Source organism: Achroia grisella, unplaced genomic scaffold (genome assembly GCF_030625045.1).
Source record: "Achroia grisella isolate CSIRO2021 unplaced genomic scaffold, CSIRO_AGI_Agris_v1 utg146, whole genome shotgun sequence".
NCBI lineage: Eukaryota > Metazoa > Arthropoda > Insecta > Lepidoptera > Pyralidae > Achroia > Achroia grisella.
In genome coordinates, this window is record NW_026712636.1 from 5,257,172 (window position 1) to 5,284,608 (window position 27,437).

At 34.6% G+C, this 27,437-nt stretch overlaps 1 protein-coding gene across 1 annotated transcript in view; it reads left to right on the forward strand.

Moving 5' to 3' along the window:
- The first annotated feature begins 536 nt into the window (after window positions 1-536).
- The window catches only part of LOC131855563 (ammonium transporter Rh type A), a 56,345-nt gene continuing 29,444 nt past the window's right edge, over window positions 537-27,437 (forward strand). The window contains exons 1-2 of the mRNA XM_059206838.1: window positions 537-654; window positions 25,134-25,325. Coding sequence (XP_059062821.1) covers window positions 537-654; window positions 25,134-25,325 — 310 coding nt within the window. The remainder of the gene's footprint in view (window positions 655-25,133; window positions 25,326-27,437) is intronic.

Genomic DNA, 27,437 nt, shown 5'->3' on the forward strand with positions numbered 1-27,437 from the left:
CGTTATTTAGCCATGTAAATTAAAATCGTCCAAAAAATAAAAAAATAAAGTTAGGGGTGGACCTTTATCACTTAGGGGTATGAAAAATAGTAGCCGATTCTCAGATCTACTGAATATGCATATAAAATTTCATAAAAATCAGTCAAGCCGTTTTAGAGGAGTATGGTAACTAACATTGTGACACGAGAATTTTATATATAAGATAAATTCAAAAATCATATAAGGGTTGTCCACCCCCTAACATTATTTTTTTATTTTTTAGGCAATTTCTTTTATTTTAATTTTTTTATTATGTGTCATTAAGAAATACATACAACCCTAAATTGTCACCCTTCTTTCACTAACCTCTATTTTTATAGCGTTATTAATTTTAATTATAACTATATAAAAATGAACTCGTCTTCGTCTCTTCTTGTTCCTGCTGTGCCCAACAGGGTACATAATTTATCTACTTTACACCTCCCAACTGTTTACTGTAAAATTACGGAAACCATAGCTAAAATAAATGAATCTTCTACAGATTTCAAGACTTCGAAATGGTGCTAAAACTCAGTGCAATGAAGTACATGCCGCTGATAGCGTTCCAGCTGGTACTAGTGGCTTTGTTCTTCGTGTTTACAAGATATGGACGGGACAAAGATGTCGACGTCAAAGGTAAGTTAACAATAACTTAACTAATGCTAGCTGGTGGAAAGAGGATTGCTTTTAATTAGAATAGAATAGAATAGAAAATCATTTATTCAATTAAACTTGCATTATAATAATAATCTCAGGACAATTCACACAGCGTCATCTAGACCCAAGTTAAGCTAGGTAAAGCCTGTGTTATGAGTACTAGATAGCTGATACATATACATAGTTTTCTTTTTTAACACAAAAAACACCCAGACCGATACAAATAATCATACTCATGAATATACGAGGAATCGAACCCGCGACCATCGGTCGTAAAGCGGTGTGCTAGACCGTTAGACCATCGAGGTCGTCCACCACATTGAAGCATTTTTGAATAGTCAACACATTTTTTTTTAATCTACCGCTCATTCGGAAAGCTGTCTCATCACAAGAAGAACGAACAAGAAACTTGTGTGTTGCTCTTTTAAATAATTTTATTCTTACTTTACAATTTAAGTTTAATTTAATTAAATAATTAAATAAAAAAAATATTGAATACAGAACAACTTGTTAAACAATTAATAAATCAGTCAGAGTTATTAATTTACAATTTATAATATCTGCCGATGTGGCACCGATGTCGGAGAGGTTAAAGAGTAATCGTCTATCGTGGTATGGGCATGTAATGCGTAGGAATGAAGATCATATCCTATGGACGGTGTTACATATGAATGTGGATGGTTATAAGGGTAGAGGAAGACCGAAAAAGAGATGGATGGACTGTGTGAAAGATGATATGGTGAGAAAGGGAGTAAATAACGAGATGACTGCGAACAGAGATGAATGGAACGAAAAACATATTGCGCTGACCACAAATAAATGGGATAAGGAAGAAGCAGATGATCATAAATAATATCTACCGCTTTCTTTGTAGCGACTTCCTTTTTTTCTTTTTAATTATCCTGTATATGGAACACATGCCTTTTATTATTATTATTATTTCTTGTTAATATACTTACACTACTCATTGTATATACCCGTAATACCTTAATCTATGCATATAAATAAAATTGGAGTGTCTGTTTGTAATATTGAAATAACCGTTTTTTAGTACATGCATATGAATATAAATATATGGTACATACACCAAAATATTTTTATAACAATTTTTGTCTGTCTGTCTCTTTATTCCGGCTAATCTCTGAAATGGTTGGACCGATTTTAACGGAAATTTTATTGGCAGGTAGCCGATGTAATAAGGAGTAACTTAGGCTACTTTTATTTTAGAAAAATAAAGTTCCACGCGGACGAAGTCGCGAATACAGCTAGTTTTATAATAAACCTCATAAATCATACGCAAGAAATCAGATCAGATTCAGATCGAACACGATCGAAAGAGGTCGCCTGGAAATGTCAAATAATTATTTCTGAAATGTCGCCTACACGAGATAGCATTCCTCTGAAGAGACCAAAAGTTTGTCCCACTTCGTAAGTTTTATCTGTTGCAGCCTCTCTCTGTAACTTGCGCTATTATGATTCCTAGTAATTCATACCCGAAATCTTCTTGGTCAGTTTATTTTATTTAGTATCTACTACCCTTTATCTAAAGGTCCCTGGTTCGTTTCTGGGATTAGAGAAATATCTTCGTAATACAACTTTTTATATACTTTTGTATGGATGTAACACATCTAAATATATATAACTCAAAGGTGAGTGACATAGTGATCTATCAACGCACAGCCCAAACCACTGGACGGATCGGGCTGAAATTTGGCATGCAGGTAGATGTTATGACGTAGGCATCTGTTAAGAAAGGATTTTGATTAATTCTACTCCATTGGTGCCACGCCATTGTAAACCGTTAGCGCAGGTGGGTGCACCATTCCATTATCATCCACTAAAAAAAAATGTAATAATGAATTGCACCGTAATACAAGTTTCTTAAAGATTGTGAAATAGAAATAGAAATAGAAATAATCTTTATTCAAATAAACTCATTACAAGTACTGAAGATTAAGAATGCAGATTAATCACGAGAAGAATGAGCAAGAAACTTGTGTGTTGCTCTTTTTAATAGATTGTTTTTTTTAAATAAATAATTACAGTATAACAAGTAAGAGGCATGCATGTATGTATTGTGACATGTGTGATTAGATTAGATTGACGAGTGTATAGGTTTATTTTTGCCTTTCCCTTTATCCCAACATTTATGGTCAGCGCAGTATGTTCTCTTATTCTACTGTATACAGGCCATTATATATGAGAGATAAACTTTTCATTTATATATAACAGTTTTGACGACCTCGGTGGTCTAGCGGTCTACCACACCGCTTTAGGATCGATGGTCGCGGGTTAGATTCCTTACACGGCACAAATATTTGTATTCATGAGTATGACTGTTTGTATCGGTCTGGGTGTTTTCTATGTATAATATGTATGTATTTACGAAAAAAAAATTTATGTATTTGCATCAGTTATCTAGTAGTCATAACACAAGCTTTAGCTAGCTTAACTTGGGTCTAAATGGCGCTGTGTGAATTGTCCTGAGATTATTATTATTATTATTATTCCCAACTTCCAAAAAATCTCATCTCCCCTTAAGGAGAGGAGATGGCAACTTACTCCCGGCAGAAGCACAGTCGGCCGGGGTTCAGGGCCCCAGGATAATAATAATAATAATAATTATTATTATTATTATTTTTTTATATTATTTTTTCTCGACTTTCGCCGGTAATCTTGGTATGTACGGGCCTAAGCCAAGTACATAACAATGTTCTATATCAGGTGGATATACAAATGTAGGCCTAATCTATCTGTAGAAACTTTCTAACAATCCGGCATGTATTTAGAACTACAGCCTTCTGTAGTTGGCAGTATATATTAGGGGGCAAGTTCAGGGTATTTAGTGACTGATGCATGTGTTTCGGTATGACACCTGTAGTTGAGAGGACGATTGGGTTATTATTATTTTTATTATTATTATTATTATTATTATTATTTTCACAAAGTCCTGTCCATTTCTCCCTTTCCATCCACGTTCATGTTATATACTTTCTTTAAGACATGCTCCTCGCTCTTCAGCATACCATGACCATGCCAAGTCCCGTCAAAATCGGTCTAACAGTTTCAGAGATTAGCAAATAAAACAAACAGACACAAATAAAATATCATTGCAATGTGAGTACCGTATATCCTATTAATATTATAAACGCAAAAGTTTGTGTGTATGGATGTTTGTTACTCTTTCACACAAAAACTACTGAACGGATTTTAATGAAACTTTACATTAATGTAGCTTATATATCATAGGCTAAAAATAATAGGGTGAAGCCGCGAGCACAGCTAGTAATATATTTTCATTCATTTATTGGAAAGCTGGTAATTTGCAATCATGAACAGACTCTTCAATTTTATTCATTAACTAGCTGTACCCGCGACTTCGTCCGCGTGGAATTTAACTTTATTTTTCTAAAATAAAAATAGCCTAAGTTACTCCTTATTACATCAGCTATCTGCTAAAAAAAGTCCCGTCAAAATTGGTCCAGCCATTTTAGGGATTAACCGGACTAAACAGACAGACAAAAATTGTAAATGTTATTTTGGTATATCTATGTACCGTATCTATATTCACATGCATGTAGTAACAAACGATTATTTCAATATTACAAACAGACACTCCAATTTTATTTATATGTATAGATAATATAAAATGAGGATATGACAGTCAGTTCAGTGAGGGTATGTAGGGGACGTTTTGTAAGTGAAATACCATGTAAGGTATATGGGTGGCGTCGTGAGGAGTAACTTCTGCCAGGAGTTAATTGGTTTGATTACACTGGAGACATATTGCCCCAACAAACGCAATGCAGGATTAAGTTACAAGTGTTGCCAATTGTAATAATTAGCGTAAGCAATTAAAATAAACTCCGCAAACAATACAAGGACGCATTCGTTGAGTGTTAAAAATACTAAACTAACTAATCTTCTCTTGGGAATTTGATGATACCAACATAACAATATGTTTGGAATTCGTTGCAGTTCATTAGAAACAATAAAATAGCTATTATAGTTATAAAGTGGCATTGGATTACGTGCATCGATGTTGTTTGATGTCTACGATATACAAATTGGTACTAGGTACTACGTTCTTTGAAACCAATTCCGATTGAACGACATTGGAATGTTATGTTTTTTTTTTAATTCTATACCTACTAATAATGTATTAATTCCATATATAGTGGTAATTGAATGTTTTAATGCATATTGTAATGAAGTATCTAAAAAAATTTAGCAAGAAACTTAAAATTATATTATTTTAAAAACATTTCGAATTGGAAATGTCAATGAATTTATCTTATATATATAAAATTCTCGTGTCACAATGTTAGTTACCATACTCCTCTGAAACGGCTCGACCGATTTTTATGAAATATTATATGCATATTCAGTAGGTCTGATAATCGGCTACTATCTACTTTCGTACCCCTAAGTGATAAGGGTTGTCCAACCCTAAAATTATTTTTTATTTTTTGGGCAAAATGAAAAATTTTAATAAATAAATAGTCAGCGCCATCTAGTAGCCAAAAGTGTTAGATATATTATTATATATATTTATATACATTGAAAAATAAAGTAATGCGTAGAGACATATGAATACTTACTAATATTATAAATGCGAAAGTAACTCTGTCTGTCTGTCTGTCTGTCTGTCTCGCTTTCACGACAAAACTACTGAACCGATTTAAATGAAATTTGGTACACAAATAGTATAAACCCTGAGAAAGAACATAGACTACTTTCTAATGCGAATAAAGTGTTGAAATTTTCGCCCTTCTATCACGAACCCCTATTTTTTTATAGAATAGAATAGAATAGAAAATCATTTATTCAAATAAACTTACATTGAAGCACTTTTGAATAGTCATTACATTTTTTTTTAATCTACCGCTCGTTCGGAAAGCTGTCTCATCACAAGAAGAACGAGCAAGCAACTTGCGTGTTGCTCTTTTAAATAATTTTATTATTACTTTACATTTTTAAGTTTAAGTGTGTGAATACAAACCACCAATTAGCACTAATTCAATTAAATACTCAAATAGAAAAAATATTGAATACATAACCAACTGGTTAAACAATTAATAAGAGGAAATCAGTCATAGTGATTAGAGCAGACCAGTAGTAGTATAGTGTTATTAATTTATATGGCAAAACAACGTTTGCCGGTACAGCTAGTAATAGAAATATAATCAACAAATAACCGCTCCACATAGTCGGATTTATAAGACAAATTGACTCCACCGTTCTGTATTGATAGCGAGTTGATATGGTCGTTACATTCCTAGACAGCTTAAGATAACAATCTGTAATGAGAGATTTAGATGTAGCGACAAAATCCACGAGTTCTCTTACTATTGCAATTAGCGTTTTTTTTTTAAACTAATGTTGAAAACATTAGTTTTAAAAAAAAACTATTGATCAAAATTAAAAAAAAAATATTGATCGCTTATCAGAATGGAAACATGCAGTTTATTGGTTTTTTAATGATTGATAATGGAATAATCCACTATGGATAATTAATAATTTGTGGTTTAGTGGTTTTTTTTTAATAGATGATAATGAAATGGTGCACTCGTTTGCATTAGTGGTTTACACTAGCGGGGCACCACTGTAGGATGATAAGATGGTCAGGTAAGCCTAGCCTGATGTTACGGGGTGGCAGCAGCAATGAGACTATTAATGTCTTCTATCACTTATATGTACTTCACATCGAGCATCTAAATCGAACTGGTCTGTGAACACAATATGGTGGTTCTTTTTAAAGTCAGTAGGTACGTGGGACTGTTATGGTCAAATCAGAACATATTTTGTACTCAATAATAAACATCAATATCAAACTTCTAGAACATACATTTTATGTCATAATTATAATTAAATTTAATATTTACTATTTATATATTTACTTCAAGTTTATAGGCATAAATAATATTAATTAAATAAAATATATATTGTGGTGGTTATCTCACTTAAACCGGATGGCGTTGTAGTCGCTGAAATCTGCTTTAGCGGGGCAAGATGGCGAACGGTTAACGGTAACACTACCATCTTGACAAATTCATGAAATATTCTTTAAAAACAAACATCATAATGATTTCCAGGACTGCGTGGAGTCAATCTGTCATGGTATATTGTTGATCATGTGGTCATCAGTCCACATTACTCACAATCCGCTACCCCCGCAACCTAGTGGTTACCTACATACGATTCGGTTCCTCGCACGGCACAAACATTTTGTATTCATAACTATGATTGTTTGTATCGGTCTGGCTGTTTTCTATGTATAATATGTATGTACTTTCAAAAAAATATATATGTATATGTATATCAGATATCTAGTACCCGTAACACAAGCTTTAGCTCGCTTAACTTGGGTCTAGATGGCGCTGTGTGAAATGTCCTGAGATTATAATTATTTGTATGTTTCGCTTTCTCAGCCTATTTGCTGGGTTTATTATTATTACTTATCGATATAATTTTGTTTAATGTTGTACCTCGTTGAACTGGAACCTGTTAAAGTTTCTGTACTTAAAGATATCTGATTCCTGCAACACAAGTCTTGAGCTTAATGGAGGGATTGGTGTTAAATATTTTGTATATAACCATTGAAGTGTACAAATAAATAAAATATTTTTTTGTGTCTATCAAATTCGAACTCACAACTTTCCGGCGTAAGTGATTTCCAACCACTAGCCCACTTTCCAACTACTGCTCTCTCATTTTAGGTTATGTTATCAATCATTAAGTTTGCCTAAATTGGCAAGTCGTTTCATGCAATACGTACCAAATTTCTTGCGGTGGCAAAATGTAGAGTTTGTGGAGCGTTTAAAAATCAATGGTCCAAACACAGGGTCAGGTTTAGAAGGGTCAAGGGTCCCCGCAGGAATTAACCGCCGGCGAGCGACCTGCACTCTTCAGAGGCCCAAATAGCATTTCCCAACCAATAATATATTTTACATTCAATTTTTTTTTATTTACTGATGACCTCGGTGGTGTAGCGGTCTAGCACGCCGCTTTACGTCCGATGGTCGCGGGTTCATTTCCTCGCACGGCACAAACATTTGTGTTCATGAGTATGATTGTTTGTATCGGTCGGGTCGGGTGTTTTCCATAATATATAAAGAATTACGTTATAAAGCTTCTTGTATTTCAAGAAATCTTCTATTCAACATGACATACCTTCATAAACTCAGCTTTTGAAAGTCAATCAATTCAAAATATTGTTACTCATATACGCCTATTACATATGCTTATGATCTATCAGTTGGAATTGCAACTTGATGTATAATTATATATAAACAGTGAAATCTCAGCTTCTCTCTTCAAATAACATTATCTATGTCGATATTTATATCTATATCTATCATCACATAGTATAAAACAAAGTCTCTGTCGATTTTCAGAGTGATTCTAGAAGAAGGCTTATATAATCTTATCTTATATATTCTTATAATCTCAGGACAATTCACACAGCGCCATCTAGATCCAAGTTAAGCCAGCTAAAGCTTGTGTTATAGGTACTAGATAACTGATACAAATACATTGATATTTATTTTTCGTAAATACATATTATACATAGCAAACACCCAGACTGATACAAACAGTCATACTCATGAACACAAATGTTTGTGCCGTGCGAGGAATCGAACCCGCGACCATCGGACGTAAAGCGGTGTGCTAGACCGCTAGACCACCGAGGTCGTCGGTATAGCCGTGCGAAAAGCTAGTACATAATAATATAGTATTAGATTTACGAGTATATCATTAAACAAAATTCAATTTCCAGCTGTAACCTCAATAAACCGGTCCCCATAAGAACACCATTGTGCGTCTAATGTTACTCACTTCCTTTACTCACATCTTTATAACCAAGACCTATCGCCATATTATCCGAGGTGGATTGCTATCCATTCTTTTTCCCAAATTTATTCTATTGTCACGCCGCGCCTATTTTCGTAGTTTCCGTCGTAGACACTTTACTGTACATATGGTTTGAGCTGTTGTATTTTTGCATTAACTCCATGATCTTTGTATGCTTTGTTTCATTTATATTTTATTTATTTAATTCGGATTACATCCATATTGTGTCAGTAAACAACTTATGAACTATGTTAGTAAATTATAATATACAGATATACATACACACTTAATCTATATATATATATATATATATAACTCAAAGGTGACTGACATAGTGATCTATCAACGCACAGTCCAAACCACTGGACGGATCGGGCTGAAATTTTGCATGCAGGTAGATGTTATAACGTAGGCATCCGCTAAGAAAGGATTTTGATTAGTTCTACCCCCAAGTAGTAGTACCCCAAAGGGGATAAAATAGGGGATGAAACTTTGTATGAAACTTTGTCAATTTTAAACCGATCAGGCTGAGACTTCGTCTTACTTCTTCGAAAATATTATTACATAGTATAAAATAAAGTCGCTGTCTGTCATAGTCAGACAACAAAAATGTCTGTCCCTATGTATGCTTAAATCTTTAAAACTACGCAACGGATTTTGAAGCGGTTCCTTTTAATAGATAGAATGATTCTAGAGGAAGGTTTATATAATACATGTACACCTGGGCGAAGCCAGGTAGGTAGCTAGTGATAATTGTAATCCTTGAAAATATATATGTGTAATTGCGCTCGCATTTTCATAGTATTTTCTGCATGGTAATACAACATCATGAGTGGTTATGAGATTGTTTTATGTATGACAGTTCTGTATATAGTATACTAGCTGTGTCCGCGACTTCGTTCGCCTATTATAGTGACCAAAAAAAAGAAACATATTCAATTATCTAACCCAAAAATACAAAAAGAAAAAGTTTCATCGTTCTAGCTTCAGAAATGACGAATTTCTATAAAAACTTTCATCCCCTATTTTTTGACTCCTTTAAGAGTAACATTTTTACAAACTTTGAATGTCACATTTATTTATATTTAATCAGCAGCCTAAGAAATAAGTTTCAAGCTTCTAGCTTTAAAAATGAAAATATTCCATACAAACTTTACCTCCCCTTTCAACCCCTTACAACCCTCTTTTTGCGTTTAAAAGTAGCCTATGTCCTTTCTCAGGGTCTAGACTATCTGTGTACCAAATTTTTTTTTAATCGGTTCAGTGGTATAGGCCTGTAAGTGAAACAAACAGACAGACAAACAGTTACTATCGTATTTATAATAGTAGTAAGGATATATATACAAGTTGAATGTGCACAAGTAATTGTGATATAGTGGGGTCGTAAAAATAACATTAATCTACATAGTACATTAGTGTGAACACTCCGAGAGAACAACGAGCAATTTCAGTAAGCAACAAATTGGAGAAAACATTTTATACATATAATGTTGTTATGACATATATAATAACTAACTACTCGCCCCGGCTTCGCACGGATGTACTACATGTACGTTACATATCGTCTGTCTGTTATATATCGTCGATTGAATAGAAAAATGACAAGTCAAAAGTATAAGCTAGAATTGCCTCTTTTTATATAAGTCAACTAGCTTTTGCCCGCGGCTTCGCTCGCGTTAATTTATCCCCTTAGGGGTGGAATTTATCAAAATTCATTCTTAGGCGATGCCTACGTCATAGTAGATTTATGCATGCAAAGTCTCAGCCCGATCGGTTTAAAATTGACAAAGTTTCATACAAACTTTCATCCCCTATTTTATCCCCTTGGGTAGAATTAATCAAAATCCTTTCTTAACGGATGCCTACGTCATAACATGTACCTGCATGCCAAATTTCAGCCCGATCCGTCCAGTGGTTTGGGCTGTGCGTTGATGGATCACTATGTCAGTCACCTTTGAGTTATATTATATATATTTAGCTAGATTTAGGTTTAGATTAAACCACGCCGTCATAATCATTATCTAAACACTTTTAAAATGATATATAATACTTCTGTGTAAATATAAAACTTTAAAGGAAAAAATATTTAATATTTAAATAAATTAAAAAAAAATGGTTTGTCTTTCAAAATAGATTGGACGGGGAATCAATCGGAAGGTGTGCATATAAAAAAAATTACATGTCAATATAAAGTATGACAAAAAGATCTTATCAGCGTGTTTTAGAAATATGTATGGAAAATACAGCGCCATCTAGTTGTACTAGTATAAAACTATTTTGACTCGAACAACCTCAAATACCATTTGTCAGCATTAGTCTAACTAATCTTTTCTACTATTAAACTCAGAGAAATAATATTTATAGGGATTGCTATATGACCTGCCAGGAAGCGATATTTCTTCTTAATCTTGTAGAAAGGCAAAAGAATTGTGCTTATACAGTCATGTTCAAGAACCGATCGGTTCATTTTTTCTTTTTTTTTTATTATTAACTAGCTATTCGCCCCGGCTTCGCACGGGTGTACATGTATTATATATATATAATTATATATATAAACCTTCCTCTATAATCACTCTGTGTGTTACAAAAATCCGCTTCACAATCCGTTGCGTAGTTTTAAATATTTAAGCGTACATAGGGACGGACAGACAGCGACAGCGACTTTTGAACTACCGATTAATTAGTTAGTTAATAAAAAAAAATCAGTGACTTTTTTTTAGTTTTATTTGCGCGTTACCTTTCGGTGTTGCAAGTATTTAATTCATTTAAAAATGTATTTGGGGTCGCGTACTCGTATTTTTCTCAGTGTGAATTATTCGAAGACTCTAGTTATGTTTTTCATATGTACATGAATAATAAATTTGTTTATTTTTATACAGGCGTCTGGAGAGACGAGTTACTTACATACTATGTAATCAACACAATTGTCTTGTTTGTAGACATTTGCGTTTTTTTATGTAATAAATCTCACATTATTTTCATACCTATAGGCATGATTTGTTTTATTTTTGACACATTTTATTGTATGGATCTCGAAATATATATTATACTAGCTGTACCCACGACTTCATCGGCGTGGTGTTTAACTTTATTTTTCTAAGGTAAAAGTAGCCTAAGTTACTCCTTATTACATTAGCTACCTGCCAAAAAAAGTCCCGTCAAAATGGGTCCAGCCATTTCAGAGATTAGCCCGAGCAAACAGACAGACAGACAAAAATGATAAAAAATGTTATTTTGGTGTATGTACCGTATTTATATTCATATGCGTGTAGTAAAAAACGGTTATTTCAATATTACAAACAGACGCTCAAATTTTATTTATATGTATAGATGTATAGATTATAATGCTGAAGACTTCGTTTGTTTACATGAACTCAATAATCTCCGGAATTACTGTTTTAAATTGAAAAATTCTTAAATTCATTTTGCATAAAATATTTATCGAACAAGGTTATAGATTCCGTACAATCACGGTGTAATCAATAAGAATCAGCCTGTATAAGATATAAAGTAAAAAAAAACAATCATTAGAATAAAATCTTTTCTCTTTATACTGTTAGTTTAGACATACTATCTACTCGCCACGGCTTCGCACGAGTGTACATGTATTACATATATAAAACTTCCTCTTGAATCACTCTATCAATTAAAAAAAACCGTTTCAAAATCCGTTGCGTAGTTTTAAAGATTTAAGCATACATAGGGACAGACAGCGACAGTGACTTTGTTTTATACTATGTAATGATATACTATTTTGCAGTTTACTCATGATCATGGGGTTGAAACACTGCCGTAATATCGGGAACATAATAAAAATAAAACGTAAGATCCCGTGATCAGTGATTTACTAATTATACGTATGGGGATATAGTATATGTGTTATACAAGGGTGGGTCCAGGTTTGGTGCCGAGGGGGTCACATAGTCTTGTTCAAGTCAAGAACTTATAATTTAATTTTGACAACAATAGATACAAGTAAAAAGTAGATACTTTTTTAATGTACGTAAGTATTGTACTTGATATTAATATAATCTGTATGGTGACAAAATATATAAATAAAATCATTATGTTCAATTAGTGGTCCACCTAAGTCCTGGGTTCAGGGGGGTCATGGCCCCCATGACCCCCCCCCCTGGATCCGCCTTTGGTGTTATATTTTGATACCAATACTGGAAAATCCCTGAACAAATGAAAATTGTTTAATATTAAGTCATAGTATTTTTTTTATATGTCTCTACATATAAATAAAATTAGACTGTCTGTTTGTAATACTCAATATTACAAACAGGCACCAACCATAACCATTTTTTACTACATGCATATGAATATAAATACGGTACATACACCGAAATAACATTTTTTTCAATTTCAATCTGTTTGTCTATCTGATTGTTCCGGCTAATCTCTGAAATGGGTGTACCGATTTTGACGGTACATTTTTGGCAGATAGCCGATGTAATGAGGAGTAACTTAGGCTACTTTTATTTTAGAAAAATAAGAAATAGAAATTATCTTTATTCAAATAAACTTAACATAAGCACTTTTGATTACTCAAGTTTTTTTATTCTACCGCTAATTCGGAATGCAGACTCATCACAAGACGAATGAGCAAGAAACTTGAAAGACAAAATTCCACGCGGACGGAGTCGCGGAAACAGCTAGTATCAAATAACAGGCTTCATATAGCTCGACTGTTCCTTTCATGGTCCGTGAATGTAGGAGCACTGCCTACTGCCTGCTGCGTATATAACATAACATATCGAGAGATCATTGTTATCGATACGGGCGCGATGAAACTCGGCTTACACAGAACAATCATCCGTTATTACTGGGATATATCTCTTTTGATAGACGCACGAAGTAATTTCATCAGGATAAAGGTTATTAAAAGGAACGAAATAATAAATGACTGGATCCAGAAATACGTATAATCCTTGTACATTAATATTAATCGGATATATTGATAGGTCCTATGTAGGCTGGCTGGGTGTGGTATTTACGACGTTTCGGTTTTCGGTTAGAATGACGGTTTAAAATTATATCTCAGGCTCGCGTACAATTTTATGATCAAAATAATGATTTTTAAAGAATAGAATAGAATAGAAAATCATTTATTCAAATAAACTTACATTGAAGCACTTTTGAATAGTCATAACATTTTTTTTTTTTGAATCTACCGCTCATTCGGAATGCTGTCTCATCACAAGAAGAACAAGCAAGAAACTTGCGTGTTGCTCTTTTAAATAATTTATTCTTACTTACAATTTAAGTTTAAGTGTGTGAATACAAACCACCGATAAGCACTAATTCAATGAAATAATAAAATAGAAAAAAAACATTCAATATACAACAACTGGTTAAACAATTAATAAGAGAAAATAAGTCATAGTGATTAGAGCAGACCAGTCCACACAAGCAGCACCCGTTCACGAGTATGACGGATGAGCCAAATGATAAAAATGACTGGCAAATAAATGACTGGCTACCCACCCCGACTACCAAATATTATATACATATAAACATAATTATCCAAATATTATATACAAATATATATATAAACCTTCCTCTTGAATCACTCTATCTATTAAAAAAAACCGCTTCAAAATCCATAGTTTTAAAGATTTAAGCATACATAGGGACAGACAGCGACAGCGACTTTTTTTTATACTATGTAATAAATAGCAATGCCCGCGATTTCGTCCGCTTGAAATTTATAGCCTATATGTTATTCTGTATTTTATGTAAAGTCTCATCAAAATACGTTCAGTATTTTTGCGTGAAAAGATACGAAACATCCAGCATTCTAACCACATTCACAAACTTTCGCATTTATAATATTACTAAGATATTTTTTTTATTTACGTTTTTGTTATGTTTGTGTTCTGTTTAAACAACCATGCGTATATAACACAGCGCCATCTAGTCCAAAACCAAGCAGAGCTTGTATTGTGAGTGCTAGATTCTGTGCTTGTTTATAATTACATAATTATTTATATACTAGCTGTGAATTCAATTTCATTTTTCTAAAATAAAAGTAACCTAAGTTACTCCTTATTACATCAGCTACCTGCCAAAAATGCCCCATCAAAATCGGTCCAGCCATTTCAGATATTTTCCGGAACAAACAGACTGACAAAAATTGTAAAAAATATTATTTTGGTATATGTATCGTATTTATATTCAAATGCATGTAGTAAAAAACGGTTATTTCAATATTACAAACAGACACTCCAATTTTATTTATATGTATAGATGTACTGCCAGTGGATGGTCAAACAAACTAGTACATACACTTGGTTTGGTCGTGAACTGATATCGCTGTGAGGTCGGCAGAGATGCTGTCATATAGTAAATCTTTTGAGCCCTTTTTACCCGACTGCTTAAGACAAGAGAGATAATGTATTTACATGTATCCGTATGTACCTACTTTAAAAAAATGTAGCCTGATTAATGCATATTATTACACTAACTGACTCGCGTTGCTTCGTCTGCATCGCTCTTAACACATGTAATTTTAAGTGACACAAGGGGAAAATATATATAGGTGCATATCTAAATATATATGTATAACTCAAAGGTGACTGACATAGTGATCTATCAACGCACAGCCCAAACCACTGGACGGATCGGGCTGAAATTTGACATGCTGATAGATGTTATGACGTAGGCATCTGTTAAGAAAGGATATTGATTAATTCTACCCCCAAGGGAATAAAATAGGGGATGAAAGTTTTAATGAAACTTTCTCAATTTTAAACCGATCGGGCTGAGACTTTTCATGTATAAAGCTACTATGACGTAAGCATCCCCTAACAATGAGATTTTGATAAATTCCACCCCTAAAGGGATAAAATAGGGGATGAAAGTTTGTATAAATCTTCTTAGATTTTCGACTGATTGAACTGAAATTAAAGATTGGAGCTACTATGATGAAGACTTTCACTTAAATAGGATATTGATAAATTCAACCCCCATGGGAATAAAATAAGGGATGATGCAGGATGTAATTGTATTAGTTTGAACCTATCACAACCTAATGAAACGAATAAATTATGACGAACAAAATAATTTTAAGTTCTTTAGGCTACTTTTATTTTAGAAAAATAAAGTTAAATTCCACGCGAAGTCGCGGGAATAGCTAGTAATATATATTTATTAATACGGGTATAAATGCCCCGCTCATAACCAACATTCATCATTATATTTCTCCCAATTTACATAATATCCTTTCATATTATAGCTGATGTGTTATTCTGATGTGTGGTATAAGCTATATTACCGAGAATAATAATAATCTCAGGACAATTCACACAGCGCCATCTAGACCCAAGTTAAGCTAGATAAAGCTTGCGTTATGGGTACTAAATAACTGATACAAATACATAGATATTTTTTCGTAAATACATAATAATAATAATAATAACAATAATTTAAAAATTTGGTGATTTTTACCCGCAATGATCAGTCTATTACCCCATCAATGGGAGATATATAATATATATATAAAATAATAATAATAATAATAATATCTCGGGACAATTCACACAGCGCCATCTAGTCCCAAGCTAAGCAGAGCTTGTGTTATGGGTACTAGACAACTGATACAAATACATGGATACGTTTTTTTTTGTAAATAAATACATATTATACATAGAAAATACCCAGACCGATACAAACGATCATACTCATGAATACAAATGTTTGTGCCGTGCGAGGAATCGAACCCACGACCATCGGATAGTAAAGCGGTGTGCTAAACCACTAGACCACCGAGGCTGTCACATGACGTGACATATATATTATACATAGAAAACACACAGACTGACTCAAACAATCATACTCATGAATACAAATGTTTGTGCCGTGAGAGGAATCGAACCCGCGACCATCGGAAGTAAGGTGTTAAACCGCAAGACCACCGAGGCCGACAAACCGACAATGGGCGGCCTTGTCGCTAAACAGCGATTTCTTCCAGGCAAAATATGGTGGTAGGACGGCAACCCAAAACTGTTTTCAATTCATTATAAAAATGTATTCGACTGAAGGACTTGTATCCATGGTCATGAATAAAGCATTATTAAAAAAAAAAACATATTTCCGAAATCTAACACTGATAACCGAATATGTACATACTAAATCCCGGCCGGTGAATTGATTACGAGCTAAGTTTAGAGAAGGATCACTTGGCACACTTCCTTAAAATTGTATTTTGTAGGAAAGTTACGAGATGAGTTAAGATTCAATGATGGACATTCGTTCGATTAATTTCTACGTAATTGAATTGCGCTTAGCATCCAGTCAGACATTGATTGATTATAAGTGCCCTACTCAGCGGGACTGCCGCCTGAATTGCTAAAAAAATGATTCCTTGGAATAACTTGATGACCCACGTTCATCACCTCAGCCTATGAAATTCAAAATTCAAAATATCTTTATTCATGTAGTAATAGACCTACATGAATAAAGATATTTTGAATTTTGAATTCTGACTTCTTGACTGTAGTCGAGTGGAATGAGTAGTCATGCTCACTAAAATGTCCAGACATATGGCGACGTGGTGGGCCGGGTCATTGGGCTCCCTAAAATATGGTCGAGCGCAGTGAGCTCATCCGACTCGTGTGCTGCTTGTAGGGACTGGTCTGCTCTTATTACTATGACTGATTTAATCTTATTGTGTTTTTATATTTGAGCCTAAATAAATTAGTGCTGGTTGGTAGTTTGTATTCACACGTTTCGACTTGTAAAATGTGAACTTACAATTGTTTAAAAGAGCGACACACAAGTTTCTTGCTTATTCTTCTTGTGATGAGACAGCTTTCCGAATAAGCGGTAGATTTAAAAAAAATGTTGACTATTCAAAAGTGATTAAATTAAGTTTACTTGAATAAATTATTTCTATTCTATTCTATTCTTATGATATGTCAAATCTACCGTCAGTTTAATGATTTCGAGATGAGAAGAACTGACAAGAAAATCAGCTCGTATTCTTTTCAAATTAATGTTATACATGTTTACAATAATACAGATTAACTCTATGACAGATACGAATCATATCTAAATTATATGTATATATTTGCAACGCTTACTCAATAATGATAACGTAAACATGATAATAATGTTATTGTACGTTCTATAATTAGAGTTTATAGTGTTGTATGTTGACAGGTGAGTGACTAGAAGTGGTTAGCAGGCCACATCAGTTACTACTATTAGCCACATATCATTATTGTTGTCTAATATTATAAATGATATCGTATGTAAATAACATACAAACATATAGACAAATGTCTATATGTTTGTATGTTATATTTTCTGGACTAAACAACTGAACGTTCCTAATGAAATTTGTTATTAAAATACATAGTGTTGGATTGGATAATTTAGATTTTTTCTTATTAATATTTTGAACACGAAATCTTGTGAGTTTGTGTATGTGGATGTTTGGTACTCTATCAAGCAAAAACTACTAGGATTTGGAAAGGAAAGAGATTAGAAAGGATTTGGATTTGGATGAAACTTTACAATAATACAGCTTATACATCAGTATAACATATGGGCTATAAATTTCATGCGTGTCAAATTGCGGGCACAGCTAGTATTTAGATTTTTTTTGCCATTTTTAATTAATATTATATATACGTATAATTAGTAAAAATCACGGGATCTTACCACGTTTTATATTTATTTGCTGAGTTCCCGATATTTCGGTAGTGTTTCAACCACCATGATCACGGGTAAACTGAAGAGCAGCGGTTTAATTAAACAAAAAACGCGGTCAAAAAGTGTATTAAATGTACGTAAAGATACTGTGAGTACAGTTTGCCGAGATGAATATCGAGCGAGTTCCAATAGTAGCAACAAACGAAGACGTGTGAAGGTAGACGCATATGTCTGCCCGTAAAAAGATTTCATTTTCCATCTACCCGCTGCTCTTCAGTTTACCCGTGATCATGGTGGTTGAAACACTACCGAAATATCGGGAACTCGGCAAATAAATATAAAACGTGGTAAGATCCCGTGATTTTTACTAATTATACGTATAAATAATGACCGCGTCAAGTTTAAAACAGTATATAGTATTATATATTTGACATAAGTTCAAATTATTGTTTGTTCACCACTTACGATCTTTCTAACAGATAGGTATATGTTGATATATGGACGAAAATAGACATTTTATGGATCTCAAAAAATAATGTTGATATCAAATTAAAAATCTATAAGAGTGAAGCTTTGTACAGACATAGCGACAGCGGGTGGTAACAACTTTTTATAATAATAATAAAAGAGGAAATATCTCGACCTGGCTCACGAGGTGACCGAAATGTGGGGGGTGATGTCCACCGAAATCATTCCAATCGTTATGTCGGTGAACGGTCTTATCCCAACCAGTCTGGAACAACATCTCAGACGGTTGGGATTCCGGGGCGGCTCACTCCCGGGAAAGATGCAGAAAGCGGTGCTATTAGATTCTGCCCGCATTGTACGCCGGTTTTTCTCCCTGGGGCCCTGAACCCCGGCCGACTATGCTTCTGCCGGGGATATGTTGCCATATCCTCTCCTTAAGAGGGGAGATGAGATTTTTTTTTAAGTTTAAAATATAGTAAATTAATTTTGCAGTATGTATACATGAATGAACATATATACACACCGCCACTCCAATATAGTAAGATAATAATTAAAGCCGATACACTACTAAACAACACAACACCAATCTTTTTAAATATAGATCTTACAATTGACAATGCGTCTGTGACAACCTGACAATAAAACATACTATATATATGTAATAATACTCGAGGATAATTAATATATATTAATTAAAACGTTTTTGGTACGTTGCTCTTTTATTACTCAAGGACATAATCGAACCAAATGAATGTGTTGTCTTTGGAAATAAATACATTCTTAATATAAAAAAAAAACATATACATACAGAGCACTCTGACTAACCTATCTATGAGTACAGGTATATGGATATATGTATGTATGTAAAGTCTTATAGTTAATTTTTTTAAAACATGACACAGCAACAATTATAAATAAAATAATAAAATGCATAATATATACAGAATAGAAAATATACTAGCTATTCCCGCGACTTCATCCGCTTGGAATTTAACTTTATTATTCTAAAATAAAAGTAGCCTAAGTTACTCCTTATTTTACATCAGCTACCTGCTAAAAAAGTCCCGTCAAAATCGGTCCAGACATTTAAGAGATTAGCCGGAAAAAACAGACAGACAGACGGCCAAAAAATGGTACAAAATGACATTTTGGTGTATGAACCGTATTTATATTCATATGAATGTAGTAAAAAACGGTTATGTCAATATTACAAACAGACAATCCAATTTTATTTATATGTATATATTACTAAAAATACGTATAGAGTTTTGCCATCTGATGGAGTACTATCAAATTCAATTTGGTTTATCACTCAATATTGGATAGCAGATCCATAACCCCTCTCAGCTTTAGTCACTATCACTGCAGCAAAAGTGATTTTTGTAATGGAATTATTACTGTTAGAGTAACACAAACGTTCCTCACACTACATCCAAATCGGTGACAATATTGGAGCAGTGGTGGAAAGTTCCAGATCATCTCGTGTGTAGCTAAATCGGGGTCAACTTCACCACTACTCCAAGGGTACAATACTGATTTGAGTGTCGTGTGGAGACCTTTTTTTTAATACAATTATACAAGAATGATTTACCTCTTGACATAAAATCTAGCACTACCAAATTCATGTTTAAATCTAAATTACGCCAATATCTTTTTCTAAATCAGAATGATTCCTTCTCTAATGTTAAATAACAATTTTCTTACTTACGCATCTGAACATTCACTGTTGATTTGTATAGGTATATATTTAATTGTATGTGTATGTATGTATATGTACGAGTATATTTTTCATATTTATAAATATTGAGTATATGTGTAATTATTTATTTAATATTGTAAGAAGCACTAATTATGATGGACGACTGAGGCTTTGAAGCCGGCTACCGCAAGGGAAACCCCAAGTAGCGCCCGTGACTTGTGACACGGGTGTAGGTTTAAAGAGCTCTTTTACAATGCATTAACACTCGCCTTCACTACTTGCAGCTTCCCCCCAGGCCCAACTAACACCGGGATGAACCTATTCCTAATACAATTCACTTTAGTATCCAAAACACAACCGGCACGCTCTGCACTAGTCGACTGAATGCCGCGGCTCACCCAACCAAAGAGCATTATTCAACTACCGACCTCCCTATTTATAGACCAAAGTCAGTGTAGTAGGTTGGTCTATAAATACTAGATGGCGCTATTTACAATATCCGTAATGATCCTTACATTGGGTTCTTCATTTTAATATATTTTTAAAATATCAGATTTTTTCTACAATAATGATGTGAATTCTAACAATATTATGTATTGCATATAATTATGGACTAGTTTATAATATTTGTTATTATTATTATTATTTTTGAATTGTTATTTTAATGGTACACCTACATTTTTTTTATTATTAATATTTTTAATGCATTGCCCACTCACACAGATCTCTGTTTGCCTAATGGTTGACTGGGAGAAAATACCTCATGGTGTTAAGTCCGCCATAAGCATCTATATTTGTGTATTTATGCATAAAAGATTTAATAAATAAAAATAAAATAAATATATGTGGCCAGTGGCAATATCGGAGCAATGGTTGCAAGCGCCGTAGATTGTATCGTGTGTATTTGATACCGCATATATATATCACGGGGAGTGTTCTGAGAAATTGTTCGGATTAATACCACCTGCTGCTGAGTTTCACCACCGTACCATCCGCCAGAAACTAAAATACCATCCTAATCATCTGGATGAATGGCGGTCTTCCACAGTGCGGTTTTATAGAAACTTGCCACGCACAACCACATTGTGGAATCACCTTCCAGCATTGGTATTTCCGAGCCGATACGATATTGAAACCTTCAAGAGCTTATTCCTTTTTAAAAGGCAGACAACGTACTTGCATTTCCCCTGGTGTTGCGGGTGCTCATGGGCGGCGGTAATTACTTACCATCAGGTGAGCCGCATGCTCGTTTGTCTCCTGTGTTGTAAAATCTCTACCACTACTCCGAGGGCACACCTGCCTACAGGGCCTACCCTGGTTTTAGCGTCGTGTGAAGGCCGTTTTATTTGTAAATGTCACAAAACACCACGCTCGCGATGTAAATACAGTTCATTTTAATATTTAAGGAGCTCCTTTTGTTTAATTGATGCATGTGGTGGTTGCTTCACTCGTTAGACGGCGGTGGACAATAATGTCCATATTGTGCGGGGGAAGAGGGGCGGGAAAAGCTGTGTGGCGGGTAACAAACTATTTTTTTTTTGTTTTTTTTTATAACACAGGGGACAAACGGATGTAAGTAGCATTTCCCCTGGTGTGGCGAGTGCTCATGGGCGGCGGTAATCACTTACCATCAGTGAGCCGCATGCTCGTTTGTGTCCTGTGTTGTAAAATCTCTGCCACTACTCCGAGGGCACAATACCCTGGTTTTAGTGTCGTGTGAAGACTGTTTTATTTGTAAATGTACGAATATATATGTGGCAAACATAATTAAGCACGAGGGTAGGACACACGAGTCAGTATACGTTCTCATGTGATTATTCTCATCGGCCCCATTCTGTTGAGGACCCAATGAATTGAGCAATTTCATTTGCAATTTTTCATTTGACATCCTAAAATAACAAACATATCGAATGATGTGTGCCCACGTTGTTTGGAAAGGTCCGAACAATATTATTGGGAATCCATTGGGATTATTTTATGCATTATAATTTTATTATGGAAAAACAAATTAAAGTAAATAAAATTTGTTACATGCTTTTGTTTTTATGTACTTAATAAAGTGCGTATACTATAACTATCATATGGCAATTTTAAGCAGCAATGACGTGGTTGAGTGTCTTGAGTAGTTATGCTCACTAAATGTCCAGACATGTGGCGGCGTGGTGGGCCGGGTTATTGGGCACCCTAAAAATGGTCGAGTCGAGTGATGGCTGACTCGTCCGTCATACTCGTGAACGAGTGCTGCTTGTAGGGACTAGTCTGCTCTAATATTATTGTGTATTTAATATTTTGACCCTAATAAATTATTGCTAGTTTGTATTCACACATTCAACTAAAAAATGTAAAACTACAACGATTATTTAAAATGGCAACACCCAAATTTCTTGATCGTTCTTCTTGTGATGAGCGGTAGATTAAAAAAAATAACTATAGCTATTCAAAAGTGCTTAAATTAAGATTATTTTAATAAAGTATTTTCTATTTTTTCTATTCTTAGTTCGTATTTCATGTAGATCATGCACTAGAACTTACCGTGATTATTTTCTGCATATTTTAATTGTAGTTCCCAGGTTGAAAGGTTGAAGTTTGTATTAACCGGCGTTATAGTACCCATATTCCATTATAACCATGGACTTTTAATATACAAACGTAATGATTACAACCAGTCCCAGAATGAAGTTTGTATTAACCGGCGTTATAGTACCCATATTCCATTATAACCATGGACTTTTAATATACAAACGTAGGCTATAAGCTTGACAGAATTAGGCTACATGAGCGCTATCGCTTAGTTCCCTTATATATGACTAGTTACTTGCCCAGGCTTCGCCCGGGTGTACATGTATTATACATATAAACATTCCTCTAGAACCACTCTATCTATTTAAAGAAACCGCTTCAAAATCCGTTGCGTAGTTTTAAAGATTTAAGCATAAATAGGGACGGACAAACAGCGACCGCGACTTTCTTTTATACTATGTAATAATAATTTGTTTTATAAGAAATTCTGAATTGATTTATTGGATTTTAACATTAATACTAAAATTAGTAATCATGTTTGTATTATCTTATTACGTGAAAATAGTCATATACACTATATCACAGATTAAGAGTTTAATCAAATGGGCCACCTCCATTTTTTTATTGTTAGTTAAAAATACCTCTGGCCACCCCATCTGCGATGATAGTCGTAAAGAAGTATATTAGATTTAAACAATAATTGAACAATACACACAAAGTAATATTTTTTTTTATGAGACTGGAATTACAAATAAACATACGACCCGCTTACGGAAAGTAGAATGAATGCGGTTGAAATGCGAGCACTCAGTGTGCAGAATCTGCGGATTAACGCTGGAGGACCGTATTCGTAATACTGAAATTTGTGAGAGAATTTCAAAGTGTCGGTCGGTGTAAACTTAGAGATGGCATGCTTACGTCGGTGGGTACAGATGGAACGCGAAAGTATAAGTATGTAGGTACCAGGAACTCGTCGTCAGGGTTGAGGAAGATTTCTTGACGATTCTCGTAACTCTGACAAAAGGTTAAGAGAAACACCTTTTTGTTTATACAATATGGTGGTAAACAGGCATACGGCCCATCTGATGGTAAATGATTACTGTAGACTATGGACGCCTGAAATACCAGGGGTATCACGAGCGCGTTGCTGACATTTAAGAACCTTAATATACTCTTGAAAAACCCGTGCCGTTAAAATCGGTCCAGCCATTTCAAAGATTACCCGGAATAAACAGACAGACAGACAAGAATTGTAAAAAATGTAATTTTGGTGTATATACCCTGTTTATATTCATATGCATGTAGTGAAAAATATTACAAACAGACATTCCAATTCTATTTATATGTCTAGATGACGTAGCGTTTGGCTCTGATAATGAACTGCAGACAGCTACCTAATTAGCAATTGCTAATTGTCTCTCGATTTACTATTAATTGTAACAGATCAATTAGTAAAACCCGACCAGCAATCTACGCTGAAACTGATACGCTACAGAGGAGATCAAATATAATATCTGCAAAGCAATTCCGCTGTAGAAGCCAATAATCCTATAACTACCAACTTATGTACATCTAATATATCTACTGTATATATAAAACAACGTAGTCTTCGTATTACTAGTATAAACGCGAAAGTTTGTGAGTATGGATGGATAAAATATATAAAATAATATAGCTTATATATTTATTATACATCAGAATAACACATACATAGGCTACAGATTTCATGCAGGTGAAACTATATGAGTATAGGTAGTACTATATAAATGTTCAGATTTTAATTTGCAGTTTTAAGACTATCCATCTAGAATCATCATCAACAGAAACAGAAACATCATTATAATATTAAAAAATCAACATTATTGTATTTAGTGACAATTGGCAATTAGAAAATCTTTAAAATGTTTTAATTATTCAATGTTTTAGTCATAATTGACGACCTCGGTGGTCACTGGTTCTATTCCTTGAATAATAATAATCTCAGGACAATTCACACAGCGCCATGTGGTCTACATGTTAGGCTAGCTAAAGCTTGTGTTATGGATACGAGATAACTGATACAAATACATCCTTTTTTTCGTAAATATACATATTATACATAGAAAACACGCAGATAGATACAAACAATCATACTCATGAATACAAATACTTGAACCTTTCGAGGAATCGAACCCGCGACCATCAGAAGTAAAGCGATGTGTTAACTGCTAGACCACCGAGGCCGTCAATTAAATAGTTGGTTTTCGTTTTGTTGCAGGATTTGAAGGCACTCACGTTATGATATTCATTGGCTTCGGTTTCCTCATGACGTTCCTCAAGAAGTACTCGTACAGCGCCCTGGGGTTCAACTGGCTGCTGGCAGCGCTGGTGGTGCAGTGGGCCCTGCTCTGCCAATCGTTCTACCACATGGAAAACAACTACATCTACATCACCAAGAAATCTTTACTAGGTACTTGTAGAATTATACTCATTATCTGGGCAAAAGGGGATTGTTAGGAATGTGGACTGATGACCTCGTGGTTAGCAATGTACCATGCCAAATGATAATGAACCTTGCTACCTATATTCATAATACTCCGACATGGTACATGGTACAGGAGCAACCGCGTGGAGGTCTTGGTTGCGCCTAGAAACAATCATAATAAACTCCTGGTAAATTTGTTACATTATTCATCTTTACGCCCAACCACATTGTGGAATCACCTTCCAGCAATGGTATTTCAGAACCGATACGATATTGAAACCTTCAAGAAAAGAGCTTATTCCTTTTTAAAAGGCCGACAACGTACTTGCAATTCTCCTGGTGTTGCGGGTGCTCATGGGCGGCGGTAATCACTTACCATCAGGTGAGCCGCATGCTCGTTTGTCCCCTGTGTTATAAAAAAAATCTTATCATCCTCCACTGATATCTCACCAGCGTATACCTTTTACGCAGGCGGGTTTACTAGTCCATTATCATGCATTTTTTTCTATACGACGATGGTGGCAATCAAGCATACGGCCCATCTGATGGTAAATGGCTACCGTAGCCTATGAACCCCTGAAACACCAGGGGTATCACGAGCGCGTTGCCGACCCTAAAGAAACCTTAATATACCCTTCTTGAAAAACCCCATGCTGTAGTCTCGTGGGAAAACCTTGGCAGGAAGTTCATTCCACAATCTAAGTGTATGCATATATTTCACTGAATCACTGGCAAGAAATGCCAGGATTGACACATTTAAAAGCCCTAATATCGGGCTACTCGAACAAATACTCCAATGGACTACTGCTATTGAGTTAAAACAATATATGCATGACGACTAGGGCCCTCACAGGACACTGCAAATTGAACAAGCATATGGCCAAACTATGCACGACAAGTACTGCCAAACTGAAGAGGAAACGCCGCTTCACATCCTATGTGGTTGTAGCCCACTCATGCATAAACGAAATATCTCCTTTGGAAAGTTTACACTCTTTCCCGAGGAGATAAAAACCATCGCTCCTAAGAATATCCTTCAATTCTTGTCTGACGATTCTAGGCAGCGAACTTTGAAAAAGGGCAAGCACAATAGATCTATGTAGGTCGCAGTGCTACAGGTGCTACAAACATCTGACAATAGCCCAAAAAACCCAATAAAAAAAATCATATATTTAATGTCAACTTCCACGATACCATCCTTACAATGTACACTCACTACCAGCAGGAAAAACAGACAAACAAACAGTAAACAGGAAATATTAGTAATCATCGAATTATAGAAATCTCTTCCTGCCCACGTGTTGCCCCTTTACTATCCGAAGGGTTTTAAAATAACAGTGAAAACACCTACATGCGGACTATCAAGATGATATTCGTCTACACTTTAGAGGAAGGGGTAATATTCCCCTAGCAAGGTGACTATTAACCCCATTCCCATATACTACACTTCCCCTAGTAATTGTGACTCCATATATCAGGTCGATTCTTCCCACTTGGAAGGCATCCTTGTATATTCCTAGTGAATTTGTCGCGATGTACTGACCTGATCTCATGCTCATATCATAACCCTCGGACGGTTACCATTACAGCAGATCCTATTAATATCCTTACAAATATTATAAACTAGCTACTCGCCCCGGATTCGCCCAGGTGTACATGTATTATACATATCAACCTTCCTCTTGAATGACTCTATCTATTTAAAAAAACCGCTTCAAAATCCGTTGCGTAGTTTTAAAGATTTAAGCAAATATAGAGACGGACAGACAGCGACAGTGACTTTGTTTTGTACTATGTAATGATTTGAAAGTTGGGATGTCTGTTACGCTTTCACGCAAAAACTACTGAACCGATCATCATGAAATTTTGTACACCTGGTCTTGGACGATACTTTTTATTAAAAAAAAAATTATAAAAAAATAACGAAGAAATAAAATATCAACATATGCAACGTTAACGTCATCTAGCAGCCAATAATGAAGTTGTAAATCAATGAAGTTATACGAGCGAAGCCGCGGGTAACAGCTAGTAAATAAAATTCATATTTCTCTATACTGTGGCGGCCATTTTCGTATTCGTAACATGCTGGTATAGGCC